The sequence below is a fragment of the Monosiga brevicollis genome, genomic scaffold (assembly GCF_000002865.3).
Source record: "Monosiga brevicollis MX1 MONBRscaffold_46 genomic scaffold, whole genome shotgun sequence".
NCBI classification, from domain to species: Eukaryota; class Choanoflagellata; order Craspedida; family Salpingoecidae; genus Monosiga; species Monosiga brevicollis.
The window spans coordinates 92097-115309 of NW_001865083.1; the positions used below are offsets into that span (position 1 = coordinate 92097).

Below are 23213 nucleotides of genomic sequence, written 5' to 3' on the forward strand. Positions count from 1 at the left end.
GGGCGCCTTTGGGGCTGCCGTTGGCTCTCTCACCTTGTCGTCGTCGTCGCCGCCGTCTGTGTGTGTGTGTGTGTTTTGGGATTTTTTTTTGGAGTGGCCTGAGAGAGAGAGAGAGAGAGAGAGAGAAATGGAGGAGAAATTTCAGAGACAAGTTGTATTTCTGTTCAAAATCATCGCCTTTGAGCTTTATATTAAGTAATGTTTAAGAGATGGTGTTAACAAGGAGGTTGGTTTAAGAGCCAAAGGTAAGACTACCAAAGAGCCACGCATGCAAACAAAGAGCCTACATCACATGATGTGAGCTTTTGTTCAGCAGCTGACCTCTTTCTCTGAAAATCGCTTGTTGGCCAGATCCTTCTCTGATTCTTGCTTTAATTTCTCTCTACGTGAAAGATGCCTTGAGCGCTTTTCTCTTCTTTTCAAAGGGTGCCACCTGCCCCTCTCGTAAGGATTTCGCAATGCTGCACATGCATCAACAACCAGAAAATGACATTTGCATCCCTAAACTTGATTTACTCACCTAGGCCATCAGTTAAACACCGTATATTCCAGGTTGATATAGAAAACCTGTTTCCAGTACCTTACGTCACCTTTATCTGGCGCATTGGGTTCATGCAGATTATTCATGGGTTTGTGAAGATGGCCGTTTGCGCATGTTTTCATCTCACTTTCGACGCTCGACGAGCCCATAGCACACGCAGGTTGTACCCGAGCAGGTACTCCCTGAATGTCCTCTGGACAGGGTCGACTGGGCTGTATGCGCGTCGCAGGACACAGACACCCCTGTCAACCATCAACAACCGGCCTCGGCTTCAAAAGCTACTGGCATTTTCCGAGTCGTGTTTTTTATTTCGTAAAGCCGTGGTCACCGGATTCAAGAAAACACGCTTCCAGATTTTTTTTCCTTAATTATCCAGATCCAGATAGTCAGCGACGTCGCGTCAAGCACACAACGTGGTTGATTAGAGACACAAGCACAAACACACACACAATGGCGTTTAGAAGGCGCCCTTGACGGGCTCGAGCCACTCCTTGAAGCCCTTGGGGTCGTTGCCGGTAATGTCCTTAAAGTCCGAGGTGGGGGTGGTCACCATCTTGTCTCCGGCATCGACGTACTTGTAGAGCTCCATGACACCGGCGGCTTGCCACTCGGGCAGGCCAATGTCCATAAAGGCCTTTTGGGCAGCCTCGTAGGGAACCTGGACGTAGTCAATCTGGCGGCCGAGGGCGTCTGAAAAGACCTTGGCAATCTCGGCGTGGCTAATGTTCTTGGCCGAGGTCAGGGTGTAGATCTTGTTCTGGTGCTTCTCCGGGTTGGCGAGAATGGTGGCGCTGGCCAGGCCAATGTCCTCCACGGCGATGGGGCAGTAGGCCGCCTCGGGCTTGACGGGGGCGTAAATCTTGTTGTCGCCCTTGATGCCGGCGGCCAGACCCCAGAAGTTGTCAATGAACATGGGCAGGCGCAGGATGGCGTACGCCACACCGCTGGCCTTGAGGTGGTCCTCAACGGGGCCAATCTGCTTGCCAAAGCAAGAGTCCGAGTGCGCGGTGGGGAAGGAGACGACGACAATGTACTTGGCACCGGCCGCCTTGGCAGCATCAATGGCACCAATCGTAATCTTGGTGCGGTCAATGTGGCCGGGGGTAATGATATAGACGGCATCGGCGTTCTTGAACTCGGCCTTCATGTTCTCGGCATCGTTCATGTCAATCTTGGTGAGCTGAATGTTGTCACCGGCCTTCAGGGACTGGGCCTTCTCGGCCGAGGGATCGCGGACGCCGGCCTTGACCGTGACCTTGGGGAAAGCCTTGGCAAAGGCCTGCACCGTGGCTTGACCCACGTAGCCTGAAGTACCGGCAATGGCCACAAAAGACATGTTTGCTGTTGTTGTTGTTGTCGGGGTGCTTTGAAACCTATGTGTCAAGGTGTCAAACATTAGGGAACAGCGTGTGTGGTGAGGGGCAACGGCTGAGGGCCAGATCAAAAAAAAACTTCAGAGCGCGATCGCGCACAGGAAGAAGAAGGACAAAGGGAAAAGAGCGAGAAGCGAGGTAAAAAAAAAAAATTAAAAAAAAAAGCTGAAACGAAAGGGCAGCCAGTGCCAGTGGCTGCGACTCGGCCTCAGGGCAAAGAAGGGAATATCGGATGTGAAGAAACACCCACCTTGATGGTCAAAATATGGCAGGAGCTGGCAGTGGGCTGGAAGAGGGCTGTTGTTGAGCTGCTTGAGCGACTGGAAGAAAATGCCACTGGATCGGGTTCCGCCCCTGCTTGTACTCGAGTGCCGTGGCAATTGTGGGCCAAAACCCAAGCTGGGGGGTTTGGGGCACCTGCAGTGGCTGGAGAAAATCCAAAAGTGGGGTGTGGGTGTTGTGGCTGCTGCCGCTCCCATCTCTACGAGGATCGCTGCGCATGGATAGAGGATCCAAGGGTCGTCTCCTTCTCCTGCCGTTTTGGTCGTCATGGCACTGGATGACGCGACGCCGTCATGCCGACATTTGATGATTCTCTCGCGCGCAGCGATCCCGATCCTTGCGGTGTGTGCGTGTGTGTGGGGGGTTCATGTGTAGCGCGTGTGCTTTTTCTCTTCGGCTCATTAATCACGTCATCGTTATCGCTCGCTGCCACTGCTGCTGTCGCCGCCGCCGCCATCAGGGTGCCGCCGTAGTCACTGCGGTTTTCTTTTAAAAAAAAGATCCTATGGGCGGTTTGACCGCTCCGGTCACCTCTGAGTTTCGAGACGCTTCGATCCGTTTCTCTGACTTTGCCTTGGCATTTGCCTTACGCTTTGCCCATGATTTGACCAGGTCTCTGCCAACGCCTTGCGGCCAAAGCTGCCTCTCTCTTACTCTGTCATGACTTGAATGTCGGCTTCGTGATGCATGAGGACCCGCCACGCTCAACAATCCCATTCTCTGTCTTGTATATCGTGCTGGAGTACCATCTCCAATTTCGCTTCACCACTCGACAAATTCTCTCTATTGTCGTTGATTTTCTCTCTACGGAGGATTCAACGTAGGTGTCAGTCTCTGAAACAACGGCTTGCAAGAACACATTCTCTGCCTCACTACCATGCCATCCCCCACATCTCTGGTTGCAAAAGGCTCCAGTCACCCAGGAGGGTACGAAACATCTGAATAGGATAAAAAGGACGCCATCGGCTTGATTGGCGTCAGAATGAATTCATCCGTCATCGTGACTCGACTCGCACATGCTTGGCGAGTTCGTGGGAAGGCTGTGGATACCCTCACCATGATACCACGACGTCTGTGGCTTATGTTTGGCAGATAGTTGGCTTATACGTGGCTGTGGCTTGGTTAGTCTGTGGATGTCTTGGTGCGCAAGGCAAAAGTATTTCGATGGTCTGGGATCCATGTTGAGCGTAAAATGACGCTCGAAAGGTTTGGTATTTTACTTATTTTTGGTATTCTTTCATTTCTTGCTGGAACACGTTTTGTCGTCTTGTCTCTCTCTCTCTCTCTCTCTCTCTCTCTCTCTCTCTCTCTCTCTCTCTCTCTCTCTCTCTCTCTCTCTCTCTCTCTCTCTCTCTCTCTCTCTCTCTCTCTCTCTCTCTCTCTCTCTCTCTCTCTCTCTCTCTCTCTCTCTCTCTCTCAAACGGCTGCGGACGGTATAAGAATCATTTTTTGAATCAGCGCGCTGCTGCTGCTGCTGCTGCTGCTGCTGTTCTCGTCGCTGCTGCTGCTGCTGCTGTCGTTCGCGTGGCTGTCAGAGTCGGAGGGTTGAGCAGAGGGAGCGGGGAGAGTTTCGGGGTGATCTCCGATTCGATGGCGCTGGAGGCGCTGTTCCCGCCCCTGTCCTCGCTCCTGTTTTAAGAGCATCAGTGACGACCATCGCTGCAATCCCGATATTCTATAGATATACATCCGGGTATCCGATCGACACGGTGTTTCCAGCTCACAACCAACTAACCCGGCGCCCCTCTCCCCCTTGATTTCACCTTGGGGCGGATCTTCCTGAAGCTGAAAGCATGGCCGAGGCGACGGCAACGGCGGTGGCCACGGCCAGCGGTACACTGCAGCAACTGCTGCTCCTGGCCAAAGGGGGCAGCACGCGGGAAACGCTGGCTTATGAACTTGTCAACGATTGCCATGGACACTTGCAAGCCTGTACCGATGCCCGGCACCTCGATCTTCTCGCCACCCAGCTTCTCAGTGAACAGGATGGGCTTCTCGGTTTTTTTGCAACCCTGCGCAACCGCCAAGTACGCTGCCATCCCCACCCCGTCCCGACTCCTCCCTTGATTGCTGCGTCCGCTGGCTGTCCCTCCCTTTCTCAACCTCTCACCCCCACACCCTCTCACCCTCTCTCACCCTCTCTCGCCCTCTCCAGAAGCTTCCCCAGGCTGCCGGAAGCGAGTACGGCAAAGCCAAAGCCCATGCCCTCGCCTGTCTCGGCCTGCTGGTGGCTCGCCTATCCACAGAAACCCTCACCCGCTACCTTCAACCCCTCATGGTTCGAACCTCGGTGGCCTGTTGCACAATCATATCACGCTCCTCAAACGCCCGCCCGATTCGACCCCATCCCCATCCTCATCCTCGTCTCGACCCCGTCCTCCTCCCCCTTTTCCTTCCTCCCTCCCGAACCCTTACCCCTCATTGCCCTTACCCCTCATTGCTTCTGCTCCTGCCTTACTTAGCGGCATGCCCAAGCCCTGTTGCAAATCAAGAGTGAAAAATCTGCCGTCAAAACAGCCGCCGCCACCCTAATGATTCAAATTCTCACAACCGACAGCCTCATTACCCCGGACAACAGCGACGCCCTCTTTGATGAACTTCAAATTGTCAACCTCATGAGCATGTACGCACTTCAGTCAGGCGGACGGAGCCAGCCTCATGCCGGCCTTGCGCCAATCGCACACGCTCCCTCCTCACGCGGTCCCTCCCTCGTCCCGACAGGCTACAAGGCATCTTCCAAAGCAACGTCTCGGCTACACCTTCCACCGTCAAAGAACGCGTTCTGCACCTCATGGGTGTGCTCATTCGACACTTTCCCAGCCTTGCGGGCGTGACCGGCGCCGATGGCCGTGCCCTTCTCATTAGTGTCCTCCATGCCAACGTGCGTCACCTATCGTTGCTCTGCGCCTGCGGGTAGGGGGGTTGCTCAAATAATATTAACCGCAAACCTTTTCGCCGCCCCTGCTTCCCTTTGCAGATGACCGGGAAGCTGGATTGGCCCATTATTGGGGGCTGCTTTCGAGGCCTGGCTGGTACTCTTGTCCTCGAGTATCATGGCAAACGTCTGAGTGGCAAGTCTTCCCCATTGAACCTCCCCCCTTCGGTATCCAAAGTCCACCCATCAACCAACCCTTGCATCTGTTCTCTTCCCCCCACCCCCGTAGTCACCTCGGTGCAAATGCGACAAATCTACGAACATGTGGCCAACATGACAAAAGCCAAAACGGAACAGGCGCTCAAACGCTTTGAACCCATCCGCGCCGCGCTTGATCTCTTTGCCGCCGACGCAGGTACGAGACATCCTTCCAGGCTCATGGCATCGGTAGTCGCCACCGCGCACATACCATGTGTTCTTCGACCGCGCGCACGCCCCTCTGCCGCCCCTCCGCCGCTCAGAGCACCTCGACTCGTGCCATTTATGACCTTGGCCAACCGTAGCCCATCTGCAGCCGTTCTTCACGGCCTCGCAAAACACTTTTGAAGCCTTGCTCGTCAATCTGGACCGCCTGGCCAAGAACAGCAACCACGACCTCAGCGTCGCTGCACAGGGTGCTCTTGAAGCCCTCTTCCAATGGACCGCCCACTTTCTCGCGCAAGATCCCGCTCGCGACAGCGAGGCCGTCACCGAAATCAAGGGCGTCATGTATCAGCACCTCGTCAACGTTTTCAGCAACATGTTGGCAGCTGAGGTGACCCCGCCGTTCTCCCTCTCCCCTGTGCTCATCCCTGTTGTGTTTTTCTTGCCCCAAGCGCTTCTGTGTGTGAACGATTGGCCCAGCCCATGGATCTTGGTCGCCGCAAACGCTGACTTTGCTCCGCTCTCGCTGCCGCTTTTCGAAACGTTTGCCCGGCTCCATTAAAAAAAAAAATGGCACAAGGATCTGACGCCTAGACACCGTGCCGTGGCCATCCGTGGATTTGGCTTTTTGGCCGCTGCCTGCAAGTGCATGCGACCACCCGAAGAGCTCCAACGGCTTTCCGATCGCTTCACCGAGCGCTGCCAGCAACTTTATGCTTCGAACGGTGACGATGTGGACGGCGAAGACTCCGCCGCCACCAAAACTCTTGATCACGAAGTGCGCCACTCGACTGCCCACCCCGGAGCTGGCCTTGCACCCACACCCGTTCAAGCTTCAACACTCACATTCATCTCTCCATGTGTGCCTGCTTTCGAATCGGTGCTCCCACTCGCCAGGGGGATCGTCTCTATCAGCTGAGCTCCTACATTGATGCGTTGGCCCGCATCGTTGCAGTGTTGCCCTCTCCCGCTGCACATCATACCACCATGCTCGAGAGCATGGTTTTGCAGCTTTTCGAACACCTCCCCCGGACTCATATCAAACGAGTATGTGAGCTGGATTGGACTGGTGCCGCGCGTCGTTTGTCTACACTCCTAGTCAACAGCGATCTCTTCCAGAATCCATATGGCCTTCCCTTCCTGCCCTAGCCTGAACGGCTGCTCACGCTCGCTTGTCCTGCAACCTGCCTTGCCTTATTCAAGCGCTTCGGTGCCTATAAAAGCCTTTCCCGCTGCCTTGCGACAATGTACAGCCGCGGCGCCGTTGTGCAATCCTTCTTCTCTCAAATTTGTCATCAGGTGCGCCCGCCTTTCGGAACCCTCTGTCTTCATCAAGTTCCTCGCTTTTGCTTTGTCTTTATTCAACCCACCCCTCTTGCCATGCCTCGCGTGTCTCTCACTGCATCTCGTGGCACCGGCGCACCTTCGTTTCAGGGCGTGGTGCTGGCGTGTGTCTATGGCGTGCAAGCCAGCAACAACCCCGATGCCTCACCCATGGAGCGCGAGGCGCGCAACATCATGGTCGAAGCCTTTGCGCACCTGGTCTCCCAACCACCCCCCACGTCCGTCACAGACGTCGATGGCGGAGCCTCTGGGACCGACGTGATGGATCACATGTATGCTGCCACTCTCGAGGCCATCATGCAGGTCCTAGAAAAGTTGGATCTCTCTGCCTTCGTGCCTACCGATGGCGACGCACGTTCTCAAAGTGCAACAGCCGCCCCATCCTCCCAGGCCATCACAATGACCTCTGCAGCCACAGCCAGCTTGGACGATTTGCGTGCCACTCGTGCCAAAGACTTTCAAGTGTGCTTCCCGCCCAGTCTGCCCGACATCGTACCGATACCCCCATCATCAGCCAGCTGACAGCGACTGTGCAACATGTTGGTTTGGCCTTTAGATTTTACAGCAGCTGGTGGAGTTTACCACGGCCGTCCTACGTCAAAGTCGGCGCGCACCCTTTCGGAATTGGTATTTTCTCATGGCACAGCGACTCGTGCGACGGGCTACTCAGGTATGCCGCATGTAATGGCAGCGCCTTGTTCTCGTAGTAGCGGGGCATGTTACCTTTACCCCTCTGTGTGGGAGGCGGGCGGGCAGATGCTGTCGTTTCAAGTCATGCGCTATGTTTCCTTGGGCGCAGCATCCATACGTAAGCGGTCTCTATGCCCTCTTGACCACGGCCAACGAGCTAGCAGAGGAGCTGGGCCTGTTAAATGAGCACCAAAAACTCGAATCTTTCTTGGAGAACCACGTCACCTTGATGGGGGCCTTCTGTGCCACCGTAAGTCTACCTGCCGCGGGCCTCGTGGTATTGCTCGAGCCATTGCTCTTGGTCAGTGTGCACAAGCGACGCCCGCTCTTGCTGATTTCTTTTCTCAATGCGTGTAGGTCATGCGTCAGTGCAAGCAGTTCAAAGATGAGCTGCTCACCACATGCCTCCGTTTCTTGGTCACGTGCCCCACGGTCGTGGTCAAGTCGCGTACCGAGGTGTTCATTGAAGCCCTTGATACCAGCCTGAGACTTGGCATCGGGTCGGTCAAACTGTTTCCCTGCTGACCACCTTGCGTTTGCTCCCTATCGCGTGCGCAATGGGTTGCTCCGCCCACAGCCTGGCATCTCAAGGCCTGCCCCGCGCTTTGCCTTGTCTGCGTAGATACCTGCCGCTGGCCGAGGCTGCTTTGGCCAGCCTACAGCGCTGGCTGGATGTTCTGGGCCTCGCTGCCTTGCAGCCTCATCTTGCCCCTCTGCTTCGGCGCTTCGATCAATACCTCACGGCGCAAGCGAGCGCGACCGACGACTTGAACGCCGATGCTGTCATAACAGACGGCCAAGCTAAGCGTACACAGGGCGGAGCCGCGCGTTCAAAGCCTGGTGCGGTGGAAGACGATGGACTCGCTCCGCTTGATCGTGTCAAGGGCACCATCGTCACTCTCCTGGGCCAGTTTGGACTCGATGTCAGCCACCACCTCGCGTTGATCGGTTCCCCCGAAGACGCCGAGGCGGTCCCCACTTGGGTGGCTTGGTCCGCCTCGCAAACCTTGCCATTGACGGTGCCCTTCCCTGACATCAAGCCCAGTATCAAGTTGGCTCCGCTTTTGCCCCGCATTGTTGATCTGGCCACAAATGCAGGGGATCGTCAAACTCGCACTGCCGCCTGTGAGCTACTGCACGCTATTGTCCTCTACATCCTTGGTCGCGAGGCTGTTTTGATTGAGGACAACAAGGATGTCATGACCGACCTCTGGCGTCATATCTTCCCCGTCATGATCCAACTGAGTTGCGACCTGGACAGCGTGCCCCAGCAGCTCTTTGAACTTCTGACGCTGCAAGTTGTGCGCTGGTTTACGGACAGCCGCATGTACGAGTACCCCAACACGGTGGCGCTGATCACGGCCATCTTGGACGCACTCTGTGATGCATCCAACACCAATCTGCGCGAGTTTGCCGCCCGATGCGTGGCGGAATTCTTCACCTTTGCCTTGCGGCGCAAGGGCGCAGAGAACCCCGAGCGCAAGACCGCGCTAACCAGTCTGCTTCTACGAATTCGTGCCATGGCTGCACATCCCTCCATCTTCCAGCGCCTGGGTGCCGCACTCGCCATGCGAACCATTTATCGCAAGCTGCGCGAGTCAGCCCCCCTTGTCTCCGTGTTTGGCTTGGACCTGACTGTAGCCTTTCTCACCGGTCTTCAGCACTGTGAGAATGACCCCGAGGGCGCGGGCACATCTGAGCGGCTCACCGAGGTCGTGATGGACTGCAAGCGCATGCTCATCCACCACGTTCGTATACTTGCCCTGCTGTGGCTGCATGACCGCCATCTCTTGCCTGTGCCTGTGCGCGCGTCGCAAGGCCTTGATGTGTGACCTCACCTTTCTTGTGCTTTTTTTTTTCTCCCCCCAGGCCGGAATACTCAATAAACCTGAACGACATCGGCGTGGACCAGCTTCTTGGCCTCAGGCGGTGCTGTCCAATCTCGTGGCGCACTGCTTTGGGGGCTTTGGCTGGACCTCGGCACCGGCCCGCCATGCCGCCATCGACCTCTTCATGCACCTCGTGACCAAGATCCCGGGCCCCGATGGACACGGAGCCATGCGCCCTCAGCAGTACCTCACGCGCCCAGTGGGCGGCTTCACGCCCGGTCTGATTGAAAACCTGAAGCGAGGCCAAGTTGGAGATGCCACCATCGCGACTTCGCATCTGGGATCGAGCGCAGTCTTGCGCTCGCTACGCAGCCGTGACTACCAAGAAGCTGCCCATTGGCTTCGCGCTCTGGCTGCCTGTCTCGAGGGGTATCACCTGATTATTAAACACGGGCTGGTGTCCCCCGAAACCCTGGCAACGATGATGAGCTCGGAGCAGTGCACCATTGTGCCAGCTCTGCACGAATTTCAAGAGGCTTTGTTGGGTTCGGGCACCTGGCTTTACACGCATTTGGATGCTGCGCTTCGCGATATTGTATGCGGCGTACTCGTTCGCAATCTCCGCTTCATTGAGGTGGTTCTGCGCAACCCCGCTTTGACGGCAGCCCTAATCCCGCGCCAGTTCCTCAATGCTCAAACAATGAAGATGATTAGCACCTTACTCTTCAACCCAGCCCATCTGGGCTTTAACGCCGCATCGCAATCCATCATGGCTCAGCTGCAGCAAGTGCTGGGTCAGACACTGGATGCCGTGGCACACGCCTCGACCGACTCGGCTATCCGGCAGGAACTGGAGCAGGATTTGGCCACGTGGGACGAAATCAAGACGTTGTTTCCACTCAAGCTGGCCCAGAACATGGGCGCTGGCCACGAGCGAAGCCTTACCCTTTTGCCGTTGGCCCGCAGGCTGGCTACGGGCTATCAGCTCCTGCAGGCCACCGGCTTGCTTAAAGGTCTGCTGCCAAAGCCCGCTGATCAAGTTGCTAAGGAGCTGGTTCAATCACTTTTCTTGCAGACACAAGGGCGCCTGCACCCCAGTAGCAAGGAGACTGGTTTGGTGCTGTTGGAACTGGCTTTCAGCCTTTATCCTTGCACAGACGCGCTCCTCGCATGCTTGCTGGATGAAGAGACAGTGCTATTGGCGACTCCCGTTAGCTTGTACGATGCCCCGGCATCAGCGACACAAGGTATTCAGCAATCCAAGGGACTGCGGTTCTACGAAACGTTTCGGACTTGCATTGCGGGATTTGTGGCGCGACACACCACCGTCTTGATGCCGGATCTCGCGGTACACGCGCGTGTACCAGTGGTCGTGCATGTGCTGGCCGGTGTATTTGCGCAGCTCACAGCCGCGGCAGATCTAGCACGTTATCGACGCGAGGCGTTGGCCGCCTTTATGCGTGCTTTTCCCACGCTTCATGAAGCTCTGTCCGATCAGCCGAGGCTGCTGGTGCGCTTGGTAGAGCAGGCATCGCGGTGTGGACTGCCACTTGCCGAAGTTGTGGCCGGCTTGCACCCGACCGCCTTTCGCCATGTGTGTGCCGATCTGGAATCCAATTCAACCTTGGCCGAAAAAGGTGTGTAGCTCTCTCGTTTCTTACTACCTGCTTCTCTCCCTTGTGTGTTCTTCTGGTTCTTCATGAAAGAGGTCTGGTCAACGTATTCTTGACCTGTGCCTCATGTGCCAGTCTCATGTGCCAGTCCAAGAGCCCTTGGGGCCTCATCCCTCCCTCCCGCGCGCCCCTCATGATTGATCGCCGCCCTTGTTGCCACACGCAGCGGACTCGCGACAGCTGATTGGCGTGCTGTGCTCCGTACCCGCCGTGCCTCTGGCGGGTACGGAGGACCTCATGCCAAACGTGGCTGCCGATAGCGTGCGAAAAATGTGTGGACAGTTCCCCTTTCAATCGAGCGAGTATGGTCCCGGCACGACCAAGCGGCGCGAGTTGGTGGCAACCCTCAACGACGTCTTTCGTGGACTCGTCGTATCGGGTGCCGAACCGCTCTTCAAGGTATCACTCCGTGTGATAGGTCACGTTTTCTTTTGTAGTGGTTGTATGAGCCTGGTACAGGCTGGTCGAAGATTATGAATCCTTTCTGTTGCTTTTTGACTTTGACCATCTCTTCTCCGATGCTCATCTGGCAATTGTCTCGCCGCCGCAACAATGACTTTTGGTGGCCTCGCCCTAGGTGGTGTTGGAGCTATATGTTAAGGAAGGAGAGGCGCATGTGCATCACGAAGGCTTTGTTCAGGCGTTTTCCAGCTTTGCAGCCCAAACTGGCCGAGCACCAGTGGTAGCAAGCGTTTTGCGCCTGACCTTCCGCGTTGCCGTGGACTTGACCAAGCCAGAGGCAGCGCGCAACGCCCTGGCACACCATGTTTTGCCGGCGCTTCTTGAAGGATGTGATGCAGCAGTACGCCGTGACTTTTATCGAGAGGAGATTACGGCCATCACCGCCATGCTGTCCAGCAAGCACCACTCGGATACGGCCGGGTGGAGCCGGGAGGTGGCATGCCAGCTCCTTGCGCAGATGTTTCGCTTACTCCCTGTACATGAAGTATACGGCACTCGTACGTCGCTGCGCCCCGTTCACACGATATGGCTTGCCAGTATGACTCAACAGCGGTCGAACTCACCGATGCCACGTCCAACCGCGCAGGTGCGGCCGTCAACCAGGCGTTTCACGACCAGGCCGGACTGACCGGTGCCGTGGCTGACAATTGCCTGACCAAAGCTGTGGTGGACAGCTTGCGTGGGTTTTTGCAAGACAAAACCACGCAAATTCCCGGCCTGACCAATTTTCCGCAAACGCTCAAGCAAAAAGCCTTCAACACTCTGTTCCATGTCCTTGATTGCACGCAAACAGACCCCGCCAAGCGGCTCAAGTTTTTCACGACCCTTTGCTTCGAATCCAAAAAAGGCCCGAGTCCCATCGTTTGCGTTGCCCCCACCGCTGATGAGTACGATTGATTTGATTGCGCTCGCTCAACGTTCGTGCCCGCGCCTCCTCACCGGTGGCCTTGTGCGTCGGCGTCTAGGACTTTTGAATTTAAAGCTGAGCTCGATCAAGCTCCCACTCTGCGACTTCGCCAGTTGACGGCACTTCGCTCCTCCGCACGGGTAGGCACCGCACCTCTCCACCTGCTTTGAGCCCTATCTTGATACTCAACGCACTGTGCATTGCGCCACATTGCGGTACAGACACAACACGGCACGCGATACCTAACATCGCAGCTCCTAGCCGACAGCAGCCTGAGTCAGAGCATGGCATCCTGGGCCGATCCCAACGGTGCAAGCAGTCTTGAGGCAGCACCTGTCCCAGGGGCCGAGGCGGCCGGTGCCGAAGTCGAGCCCCCTAAACCGACAGAAGCCAAGAATTTGCCCGAACCCATGGATTTAGAGCTCGATGACGATGGCATCGACGAGGACCGCCAAGCTGGCTCCACCCTCACCCTGTCGGGCACACAATTGGAACTCGATGCCCTGAACCGACACCCCAACATGGTGCGCGACTTTTTGCTTTGACTGTGCATTCCATGCGCCTACACCATAGCTCATTCTTCAGAGACCATGATTTTTCTTTTTCCTTTCTTAGCTGACCATGTTGGCGCTCGTGGAGCAAATGCTGGTTTCCATGAGTCGAGCGGCCGATGAATCGGGCAGCGCCGCTGCATCAGCCTTGCGCTCGGCTGAAGAAGCCCCTGCCATTCCCGCCGCCGAGACGCTCCCAGCTTGGATGAGTGAGCTCCTGTCCATTGTCAATGCTGCCCATGTGCACATGAATCAGAAACTGTTCATTGCCAAGGTCATCATCAACCAGCCGCAACATTTTCAGCCCTGGGCCAAGTGGTGGCTTGCGTACGTCAGAGGGCTTGCTTCGAGTCGTTTGGACAATGTGTGCCGAATACACGTCGCCGTGCTCTTCTTACCTGTTTAACCAATGCCGGTCGCTGCTTAGCCCGCTGATGCGAATGGCTGTGGCCCTTGGCGATCGCCAGGCTGAGCCCTTCAACTACTTTGTCACTGACCTATGTGTTGTCCTTTTGCGCTGGAGTGAAACCGCCGTACCTGGAGCCTCTGATGTGATTGTAAGGACCATTCAGCTTGGCCGTCTGTACCGTGTCTTTGGGTGCCGGCGCAGCCAATGCCGCGCTTTGGGCCCATTGTTGGCCGGGGTGCTGCCCTACTTACATCCATTTCTACTCTGTGGTTGCCTTTGTGTCTCCTATTTGCTATTGCTCTCCTGGAAAGGTGGTGCAACAGTTTATTGAGTTCCTGGTTCGTCATGCGCAGCATGAGAGTGGACCAATTTTCCGCAACAACCTTACCATTATCAAGACTTTTGTGGAGAAGTGGGGGTAAGTGCTTCTTGACATTCCTGTGCGAGGTTTTTTTTTTTTTTTTTTTTTTTTCTTTCTTTCTTTCTTTCTTTTTCAAAATCTGTCTTCTTCCCTGATTGTCATCTCAACGACAACAACTCGCGGCTGACGATGTGCTGTAGCGCACAAACACATGCCGGCTTAACCATGGAGGTGCTCTGTGAGTTTGCGGCGCATTCTGGCATCAGCACCAAGAGGTTGCGCAGCTCACTTCATCTTTTTAGCGTGGTACGCCCTAGCCCCCCACGCATGTCCCGTCAGATGTATTTAGAAGCGTGTTGGGACGCTTTCCATCTGACCCATTCGCACGACCGTGTTTATAACAATATTTATTGACTGTACCCTTGTGACGTGTGCCTTGTGATGTGTGTGCGCGCGAGCATGTCTAGGCCTTGGCCAACGGCATCTATCCCACAGCTCAGAACCTTCCACCTGCAATGCGATTGGATGGACTCTGCAACCAGCTGGCGGGCTACCTTACGCATAAGAGCCTGACCATGTGTCGCACAGCTGCCTCTGTCATTGGCATGTATCTTCAATGCGTATATGACGGGTCCGAGGACGGTGCCAGTGATACAGCAGGCGTGGGCCAGGTGGGTTGCCGACCTCCGACCACGAGATCAGCATTGCTTGGCTTTGCAGCCAATCTCAACCGTGCATCGCTCATCCCAACTTGCTTGCCTCTGCCTTGCAATGCGCTGCAGATGTTGACGCAGGCCACCCAGCGCTGCCTCATGGACATTAAGCGTGATTCAGCAGAAGGACGGGAGAGATTTGTCACGGCGCTGCACGCCATCTGCAATGCCACCTTGGGCTATCCTGCCTTCGTTGATGAGCTGGTGCAAACGCTGCTCTACGTCCTGCCCGCCTGTGCTGGAAACGCAAAAACACAAGCTCTGGAGGTGCTGATGTGGCGAGCCACGGCTATTCCAGACCTCTTTCGGGAGCTTTTGGGCAAGGACCTGCCCGGTCTTTTGCAACGTCACGCGCCGTCGACGCAGTGCGCTGTACTTACCATTCTGAAAGCCATCCTGCCTTCGCTCGAGCCCTCAGTGGTGCAGCGCTACTTTCCGGCTTTAATAGCCCATCTTCCGCATCATGATGACGCACAAGTGCGACTCCTCCACTACCAGCTCCTCATGGTCCTTTACGATCTGACGCTCACCGCAGAGTAGGTCGCGCAGTTCAACCTTGGGTGGCAGGGTGCTCCCACCGCTCACCGCTCACCGCTCACCTAACGACCAAATGCCTGTCTCAAAATTGTCCATTTGTAGGCTCAAGGTAGCCTTGGGTGAGAGCAATACGGTGCAGCGAGAGACGCTTCGCTTGCTGGTCATGGCTTTTTCAGACGAGAGTGCGATTATCCGCCGCTCGGCGGAGGAGTTCTTTGATCAAGAGACCCGGCTGTCCATTGCAACGGTTTGTACTGATTCAACACCAGGGGCAACAGGTGGCATTCAGGTCTTGTGGGTGGAGCTGATTCAGATGCGCCACGTCTCAGTGAAAACGTGTGGTCGTCATGGCAGGATCTGCGTTTATGTGAAGTTCTAGACAAGCTCTACGTCCCCGCATCAGAGGGCAGTTTCTTGTCCACGTGCAGCTCTCTGCTGCTGCGTTTGACGGCTCGCAGCCCCGACTACGAACGCCAGCTGTTTGAGCAAGCCTTGAAGGATTGCGAGCGCCACCCTTTGCGTGTGGACGTGACCTGGCAACGTCGAAATCTTCATCTGACGCCGCTTTTTTCGCAAAGCTCACTTGATGCCTCCCTAGAGGCCACCCTGCGTCAGCGTGGCATCCGTGCCACTCAGGCCTCGTACTACTCATTCTCTCAAACACAGTCCTTTCGACCAGGAGCTGCCCCGGCTGATTCGCTACGCTCCGCGCAGAATACGCAGACGCAGTTTACCGATTCGCAACGCGTCCTTCTGGTGACTCGCCGTCGACCACGTGCCGGCACATTGGCTGGCACGCAAGTCGCGTTTTCTCAAAGCGAGCAGGACCACGAGCTGGCAGCCGCCATGCAGGCTCGTGAAAAGGCCCTCGAGCGCCGGGAGATTGGGCGGCTACGACGCCGCTTTCTGCAAACCAAGGAAGGCGCGCAAACAGCGTTTTGGGCTCGACAAGCCACGCGTCAGCGCCTGGAACGACAAGCGCGTGCCAAGGAACGGCGCCAAGCTCGCCATGCCAATGTGGTGCTCTACCGTGACTACAAGGATGGCGAGGTTAGAACTTGACGTGGGACTTGGGCATAATTCCGTTGCTACCCGACAACCCATGAACCTCGGCGTATCAACAAAAACACACCACAACTTCGCTCCGCACCCTCATATTACACTCTGTTTTGCCTTGTTGTGCTTTGCTTGTGTGTGTGTGTGTAGCTGCCAGACATTCAAATCAAGCAGGCCGAGTTGATCCGGCCTCTGGTGGCGCTGACCCAACGCGACACCACTTTTGCTCGCTCGGCACTGGTTGAGCTGGTGACTGGCCTCCTCAATGCGTTTGCCAGCCAAGCTGCGGAGGCGGACAGCCGACAGCTCTTGCTAACATGTGCTGACAATTTTGCGCACTTGCTGCAAAAGAGCCGCCAAGGCATCAGCCCTGTCATTGCCATGGCCACGGAAGTTCTGTACAGCCTGGACGACGACACGCTGCGCGAGCTCTTCTCGCGCTTTGGGGATCTTCCCGCCAACCTATGTCGCATTGCCGTGGCCAGTGACACGATGCCGTTGGCAGCTCTCTTGTTGGAGCGCCATCTGATGCTGACGGCACAGCACCCGAGTTCAGGGCCTGCCAGTAAGCGACGCAAGCAGCTGGGGGATGCAGATCCGTTCTTGGGGAATTTTGACAGTTGGCTCGAGCTGGGCCGGTTGTACAATACCCTGAGCGAGTTTGACACGCTGCACGGCATTTTTAGTCGTCATGGCAGCGGAACGACGCGGCAGGCGTTTGCTTGCCTTGCACACGACGACTATCTCGGCGCCATCAAGGCTGTTGATGAGGCTGGGGACGCCGAGGTAGACTTGGCCGAGGAAGAGCTCTGGCAGCAGATTCAGCGTGCGTTGCGCCTGATGCCCGTGTGATGTCGGGGAAGGAGGGGCCTGAGAGGCCGAAGCGAAGACTTGTGGCCTGCTCAATCGTTTTCTTATCGGCAGGCGTGCAGTCGCTGTGGTATTTGGTACAACTCATACGCAGCTCTGGTGCACGCATTGCTCTTTACGATAGTGGATGGATACCGTAGTCTGGGCCGCTGGACTGGGGTTCGGCGGGTAGTGAGCGAGTTGTTTGTGGACGAGAGCACGCCCGATGAAGACGTTCTCGAAGCCGCATCCCTTGAGCGAATCTGGACTGATCGACAAGCAACCGCTTTGGTCGATGCCACCATGACTGTACGAGCGCCTGCCCGCTGAGAGCCATGTTTGGGCACATCGCTTGCCCAGAATCCAACGGCTTGGTTTGCTCTGCACACGTATTGTTTGACTCATGGAGATTGCTACTTTCATGTCTATGTTGGTTTGCTTGTTTCTGTTTTTTTTTTTTTTTTTTTTTTTTTTTTTTTTTTTTTTTTTTTTTTTTTTTTTTTGTGTGTATTGTTTTATTAGAGCAATTTGCGAGATGGTCTCCATCATGTGCTATCATTCTTGAACACGCAATTATTTCCTCTGCGCCAGGAGACACCGAAAGAGGCTTCTGTGGCCTTTTACAAGTTGCGTGAATTTGTAACAAGCAGTTCCCAGCAGCCCATGCAGGCAGAGCTTTTGGCGCGCCGCCATGCATACGAACTGGCCGTGACAGAGCTCCTGCATGACAAAATTCTGCAAGAGAGCGAGCAGGCCGCTCACCAGGCCCGCGCTCGCCACCTGGTCAATACCGGGGTCCAAGCATTTGAGCAGAGCTGGCCCTTGCTCCCCGCTCTACAAACTGGCATCCGCCTGACGCGCGTGGAGCATGTTCAGCCTCTGATCGAATTGGACGAGTACCTCGACTTTATGGGAACGGCACGTAACTTTGAGGGCAGTGCCGAGCCAATGGAGCAGCTGGCCCGACGCTGGCGCACCAGGGACTTGACTCAGGAAAGCACGGGCTTTGATGCCTTTGAAGGCGTTTTCCTCCTTCGATCCCTTTTCTTAGGCCAAATAGCGCTGGTAGGTGCCGGGCCTCATCCAGAACCAAACCTGAGCTTTTGCCGCCCTAGCGTTTGGCATGTTTGTCCAACTTCTTCTTTTTTGCTTTTTTTCTTTGAAAAAAAGCTTTGTGTGAAGGTTAGGGGGCAAGCTCACGAGGTACTGGTTGACACCGCTTGGTGATATGCGTAGGAATATTCACGGCGACACAGTGCTATTCTTGGCGACCACAGGGCAGAAGACTTTGACTTGACAGATTCCACGGACGCAGCGTCACAAGCCAAGCGCATTTTTGTTCGTGAACAAGCTCAACACAATTACCGCCTGGCTCTCAAGGCAGTCCAGATCAATAATCCCAAGCAATCGAGCCAATACTTTCGCCTGGCGGAGGATCTGGTTGGCTTGCCCGCTTTCTCACGCGATGACATGCGGGATTTACTCTTGCTAAAGAGCCAAGCTCGAGCTGCTCACAACAACCTCTCTCTTCGCCTGCGTATGGATCGTGGTTCGAGTCCGCATGCGCTGGTCCAAAGCATTTTGCGATGCCTTGACGCATATAGTGATCAGATGAGATTTACGAGCGGCAATTCTGAAGTCTTTTCAAGAACAAGTTTGATCATGGATGGTGCCGGCACGCTTGTTGATGTGGCCCGCGCCCTACACTTGCTGGAGCGACCCCAACCGGGTACCCCCGACCTCGATGAGCAGCAAACGGCGATGCTGCTCGAGGCTGCCCATAACGCTGGCTTGAAGCTGCATGCAGATGCCGGGGCTTTGGCCGGGCAAATGGCAGAACAAGCATTGCGCACAGCGCACGAGGCCTGTCGTCAACTGGCCACGGATGTTTTGCATGGGGGTACCACAATCCCCTTGGGCTATTACCGCACCGAGTCCTCCACTCAGGCGGGGGCTTTTGCCTTTGTGTGCAGTGTGACGCTGCAGCGCCGCCGTCAGATGCCCGACGCTTTGTGCCCATTGGATGTGGTGCCAGACATGGCCGCGGTGCCCATAGACAACGTCTATCCTGAAAGGGCTGCACGGCACCATGTGCGTTTCGCAGACTTTTGCTTCCAAGCTCTGGCTCAACTTGAAGCCCAACCCACCTCAGCCTCGGTCATGCCCAGCCTCGCCGAGGAAGCTGCCCCTCCAACCTTGAGCGACCTGATGCCTGCCGCCAGCAGCGACCTCTATGGGCGATCTCTTTTGCTGCAATTGGCGGTAGAACACAGTTTTGCAGCAGCGCGGTCAGTGTGGAAAGAAGGGGAAAGGAAGGCAACCCCAAGTTGGCTTTTCTTATTTAGTTCCTGTCTGAAGCTTTGGCGTTGTATCTCTCTCTGAAAAGAAACGCACAAAGAGAAAGAGAAGCCACTTTGTTTCATCTTGCAGCCTGCTCGTCGCTCCCAAAGTCGCAGCTCGTTACACCACTTTTGACACTGGTTTGTCCCTCTTTATAGATCGGGTCTAGCCGAAGGCCGAGCCTTGCTGCCTCGTGTGTTGGCACTGCTAGAAGTGGAGGAAGAACGTCCACCGTGGCTCCCTCAGCTGATCTGCGCTGCCGGCTGCGCTGCGCCGGCATGGATCTATCTGCGCTGGCTTCCACAACTGCTAGCATATGGCGCCACAGACCAGAACGTGCTTGCTGTGAAGCAGATCCTGGGTCTCGTGGCGAAAGCGTGAGTAATATCCGAGAACCGAGGCGGTTCCTGCTGTTGCCATTTTGAAACCCACACTGTTGTTGTTGCCGCGCACCGAAAAAGTCATTCTCGCGGCTCGAACACTGACCCGGAGCACCCGAACTCAACCTTTTGTAGATATCCGCAAGCTGTAGCGTACCCGGCGATTCTGCTCCAGGACCAATTAGAGGAACGCATTGTCTCGAACGATGTGCACGGCTGCTTTGACTTCATCAAGGTGAGGCGTCACCCCAGAATCCCAGGTTGCTCGCTGTGCGCCATCAACTTGCCTGGCGTTTTTCTCACGCAATCATTGCATCATAGCGAGCGGTGGGAGCTACGTGGGAATCTTGCACATTGCTGATTGAGCAATTGTATCTTTTGCACGATCTTCCGACAATGCTCCGTGACCTCAGAGCTGAGCTGGTAGGGAGCGCGGTTTGGCAACTGATGGGGCGTCATGCCTGTGCTGATCAAAAGGGTTTCGCGTGCATGGATGCAGAATCGTATTTCAGGTCAAGATGAGAAGAGTGCGCTTCTCATTGAAAAGCGTTTACGCTTTGGTCACAAGGTGTTTGGCTCTCAAGCGTAAGTCTGACTTGTTTCAAGTCGCGCTCACTTGACACTGCTCCTGGTTGACACTCAGTCACGCTGCCCTCCGTCCGGGGCCCGATGAACCATTGTTGTTCTTGACAGGATGAAGCGTCGCGCGACAGACCCCAAGATTATTAGCACGCTTCACGCTAAGCTGGAGCAGTGGCTTAGCAAACCCGACAAGCTTAAATCAATGACCATGCAGAAGTCCATGGTATGAAATTTTTCGGACGTGCGACATGAACGTCATATCAGATGCGCTTGCACGTGTACAGACGTGCACAGACGTGCGCAAACGTGCGCACAGTGTCTGCTGCACTCACATGCCATGTTTCTGCCCTTTGATTCCAGGTGAAAGAGTTGGGCAAATGCGCCGAAGGGTTGGCAGACGCTGCAAAAGATTCGAGTACTCTGAGCACCTATGCTCCCCAGCTAGCAGAATCAATGTTCACGGGCCAAATGGCGCTCGAGGTTCCTGGCCAGTATGGCGAGGAGGATAGCATGTGGGTTCGCGCGCCGAAATGGCCCCAGCCTCAGCTTCACCTGTTGGGTGGGCGCCTCAATGGTCATTACTGTGTGTACTTTTAGGCCTGATGTGCAAAGCCATGTGATGCTGTGCGGCTTTGACTCGCGAGTGCTGGTGCTCAAGTCAATTCGTCGGCCCAAGCGTGTGACTATGCTGTACGTGCAGCTTTTTAACCTTTTCTCTCATTAGCGTGCGCTCTGTCTTGATTTTGCTCAATCCGTTGCTTTTTTTCTCGGCTCAACATAAATGTTGCCGTGTTGTCATTGCTGTTCTGGCGTCTTGCTCTCATTGCATGCATTGTGCCTTTCTGGGGGCTTATACCATTTTGACAGTGGAAGTGATGAACGTGAATACAAGTTTCTGGTCAAGGCCGGTGAAGATTTGCGCACAGACGACCGGATTGAACAGGTGCATTACGGTGCAATTTTTGCATGCCCGTGGTGCAGCACAAGTGATCTCACACTGGGGCTCTCTTTTGTAGGTGTTCTCTGTGATGAACCGAATTTTGGCGCATGACCGTGCGTGCCAGCAGCGGCGGCTCAACCTCAGGTCAGCCAGGCGACCAAGCCCAAATTTTGACTCGGTGAGAACAACATGCTGAGGTTGTCACTCGCTCACGGACGGTTGTTGAAATGCGGTGCGGTAGAACATATGCGGTCATACCCATGACCACTCGCCTTGGCTTGCTGGAATGGATGGATAACACAACCACGTTGCGTGATTTTGTGATGCAAAGCGATGAAGATGAGAAAGACATCCAACGTGCCAAGGTGGGTCAAGTTGACACCGTCTATGCTCTTGTCAATGGGCATGGTGGGCCAAGTATGTTCCTCATCCCGACGTTGGCCACCCACCTGGACGCAGGAGACCTATTTGCTATTTGCCAATAAGTTTGCGGATAAGCGTGCTCATTCAAGCGTCGCCGACAACATTACACGCGTTCTTGTCAAGGGCACGCGTTCGGGTTGGTCCATCGCTCGAGCCACGCCGACAAGAATTGGGCACATGCTTTGCCCGACGAACATTAAGGTACAAACCTGAACTCATGCGGCTGTGGTCTACTTTCCTGTCGATATTCTTCAATAGATGTCAAGTTGGCATTTGAAAAGGCGCAGAGCATGGTGCGTGCGACACTGCTGCGAGACGCCTTGCTCGCCTTGGCTTCGACGCCAGAAGGCTTCTTCACATTGCGGCAGCATTACGGCCGGACCTTGAGCACCATCAACATTTGCCAGTACATACTGGGCATTGGTGACCGCCACTTGAGCAACGTCATGGTCGATTTACGCACGTACGTCGCCAGGATTCTTCTTTCATTCTATGCTCGTCTTGTTGTTTTTTTGCTTGGGTGGCCTCGTTCGCATCGACTTTGGGCACCACTCTTGTTTCTTTTCATGCTCTTGTGCTTGCGTAGGGGTGGCCTCATTGGCATTGACTTTGGACACCACTTTGGGTCGGCCACTTATTTGCTGCCGATTCCTGAGCTGATGCCATTCCGTTTGACGCGGTACGAACGAGCGAGGGTTGAGTTTTTAATTGGTTGGAACATCTCGTCGCGCAATTGTCTGATGCACAGCTATTACCTCTTTGTAGAATCATGGAGCAGGCGTTGCAACCGCACACACGCAATGGCTTGATCAAACATGTCATGTGCCATGTGCTCACGGCGCTCAAGGTGGGTCATTTGTGTGTGTGTGCGTGTGTATCTGTGTGCGTACTGATCGCATTTGTTTTGTTTTGTTTTGTTTGTTTTGTTTTTCTTGTGGCAATACTATTTAGGCTCGACGCTCCGACTTGTTGGCAGTGATCCAGATTTTTGCCACAGAACCGACGTTGGATTGGCAACAAAATGCCAAAAAGGTTATCAAGCAGGAAGAGGGCGAGGAGCTCCAAGTCGAAAACTACGCGACGCGCAACGTAAGTGTTTGTCATGGGAGTTGGTGGGTAGGCACTGCCGTTCACTGGACTGTGTGCTTGTTGAAACGACTGTTGCCCAATGCGGGCCGGTATCCACGAACTAGCTCGAGCGCTTGCGCTTGAAATTGTCGGGGTGCCATCCAGCTGCCATCATGGCGGAGGAAGTGGCGGACAGTAGGCATATTGCCGCGTATCGAAGCAAAGTCCAAGAGGTGGTGTGGGGCAGTCGTCGTGACCAGGATCTGCGGTACGTACAGCAAGCGCAATCGCTCTTGTGAACATCAAGCGCAGTTTGGCCTGTGCTTTGGCTGCGTGCATGTTCACACACATGCAACGTCTTGGATGGGTCTTAGGGCCACGTTGCCAACGGAGGTTGCGCTAACTGTGGAGCAACAAGTAGATGCCCTGTTGGATCAAGCGACAGATCCCAATCTTTTGGGTCGGTCCTGGGTGGGATGGGATCCCTACTGCTGAGTGTTTTTATTTGTGTCCTGGGCGAGCAGGGACTGTGTGCCCGAGCCCCCAGCGATTTGAAATTGAGTTTGGACTGCTGATATCAAGGATGATGACGTATGAGTCAGCGT

The 23213-nt window shown here is 55.2% G+C and overlaps 3 protein-coding genes across 3 annotated transcripts; 2 read left to right on the forward strand and 1 right to left on the reverse strand.

Moving 5' to 3' along the window:
• Positions 1 to 998: 998 nt before the first annotated feature.
• On the reverse strand, positions 999 to 1877 carry MONBRDRAFT_12808 (uncharacterized protein; the record flags this gene model as incomplete). Its single annotated transcript, XM_001750697.1, has 1 exon — positions 999 to 1877. One exon carries the CDS (start codon positions 1875 to 1877, stop codon positions 999 to 1001), a length of 879 nt encoding a protein of 292 aa, XP_001750749.1.
• Positions 1878 to 3989: 2112 nt separating this feature from the next.
• MONBRDRAFT_12809 (uncharacterized protein) lies at positions 3990 to 6056 on the forward strand (the record flags this gene model as incomplete). Its single annotated transcript, XM_001750675.1, has 7 exons — positions 3990 to 4223; positions 4352 to 4474; positions 4659 to 4819; positions 4918 to 5077; positions 5174 to 5228; positions 5361 to 5486; positions 5635 to 6056. The coding sequence occupies 7 exons, from the start codon at positions 3990 to 3992 to the stop codon at positions 6054 to 6056; spliced, it is 1281 nt and encodes a 426-aa protein (XP_001750727.1).
• Positions 6057 to 6874: 818 nt separating this feature from the next.
• Positions 6875 to 23103, forward strand: MONBRDRAFT_30238 (uncharacterized protein; the record flags this gene model as incomplete). Its single annotated transcript, XM_001750676.1, has 41 exons — positions 6875 to 7330; positions 7395 to 7508; positions 7638 to 7778; positions 7886 to 8028; positions 8151 to 9276; positions 9398 to 10705; positions 10760 to 10994; positions 11197 to 11429; positions 11608 to 11989; positions 12079 to 12379; positions 12458 to 12539; positions 12621 to 12923; positions 13015 to 13277; positions 13378 to 13507; positions 13671 to 13777; positions 13921 to 14026; positions 14188 to 14391; positions 14503 to 14969; positions 15073 to 15217; positions 15325 to 16020; positions 16177 to 16852; positions 17069 to 17184; positions 17398 to 17940; positions 18112 to 19163; positions 19374 to 19592; positions 19731 to 19830; positions 20095 to 20180; positions 20289 to 20400; positions 20538 to 20689; positions 20775 to 20867; positions 21045 to 21120; positions 21194 to 21261; positions 21359 to 21482; positions 21577 to 21676; positions 21799 to 21833; positions 21909 to 22003; positions 22127 to 22219; positions 22306 to 22387; positions 22492 to 22629; positions 22734 to 22876; positions 22983 to 23103. 41 exons carry the CDS (start codon positions 6875 to 6877, stop codon positions 23101 to 23103), a joined length of 11166 nt encoding a protein of 3721 aa, XP_001750728.1.
• Positions 23104 to 23213: the final 110 nt, after the last annotated feature.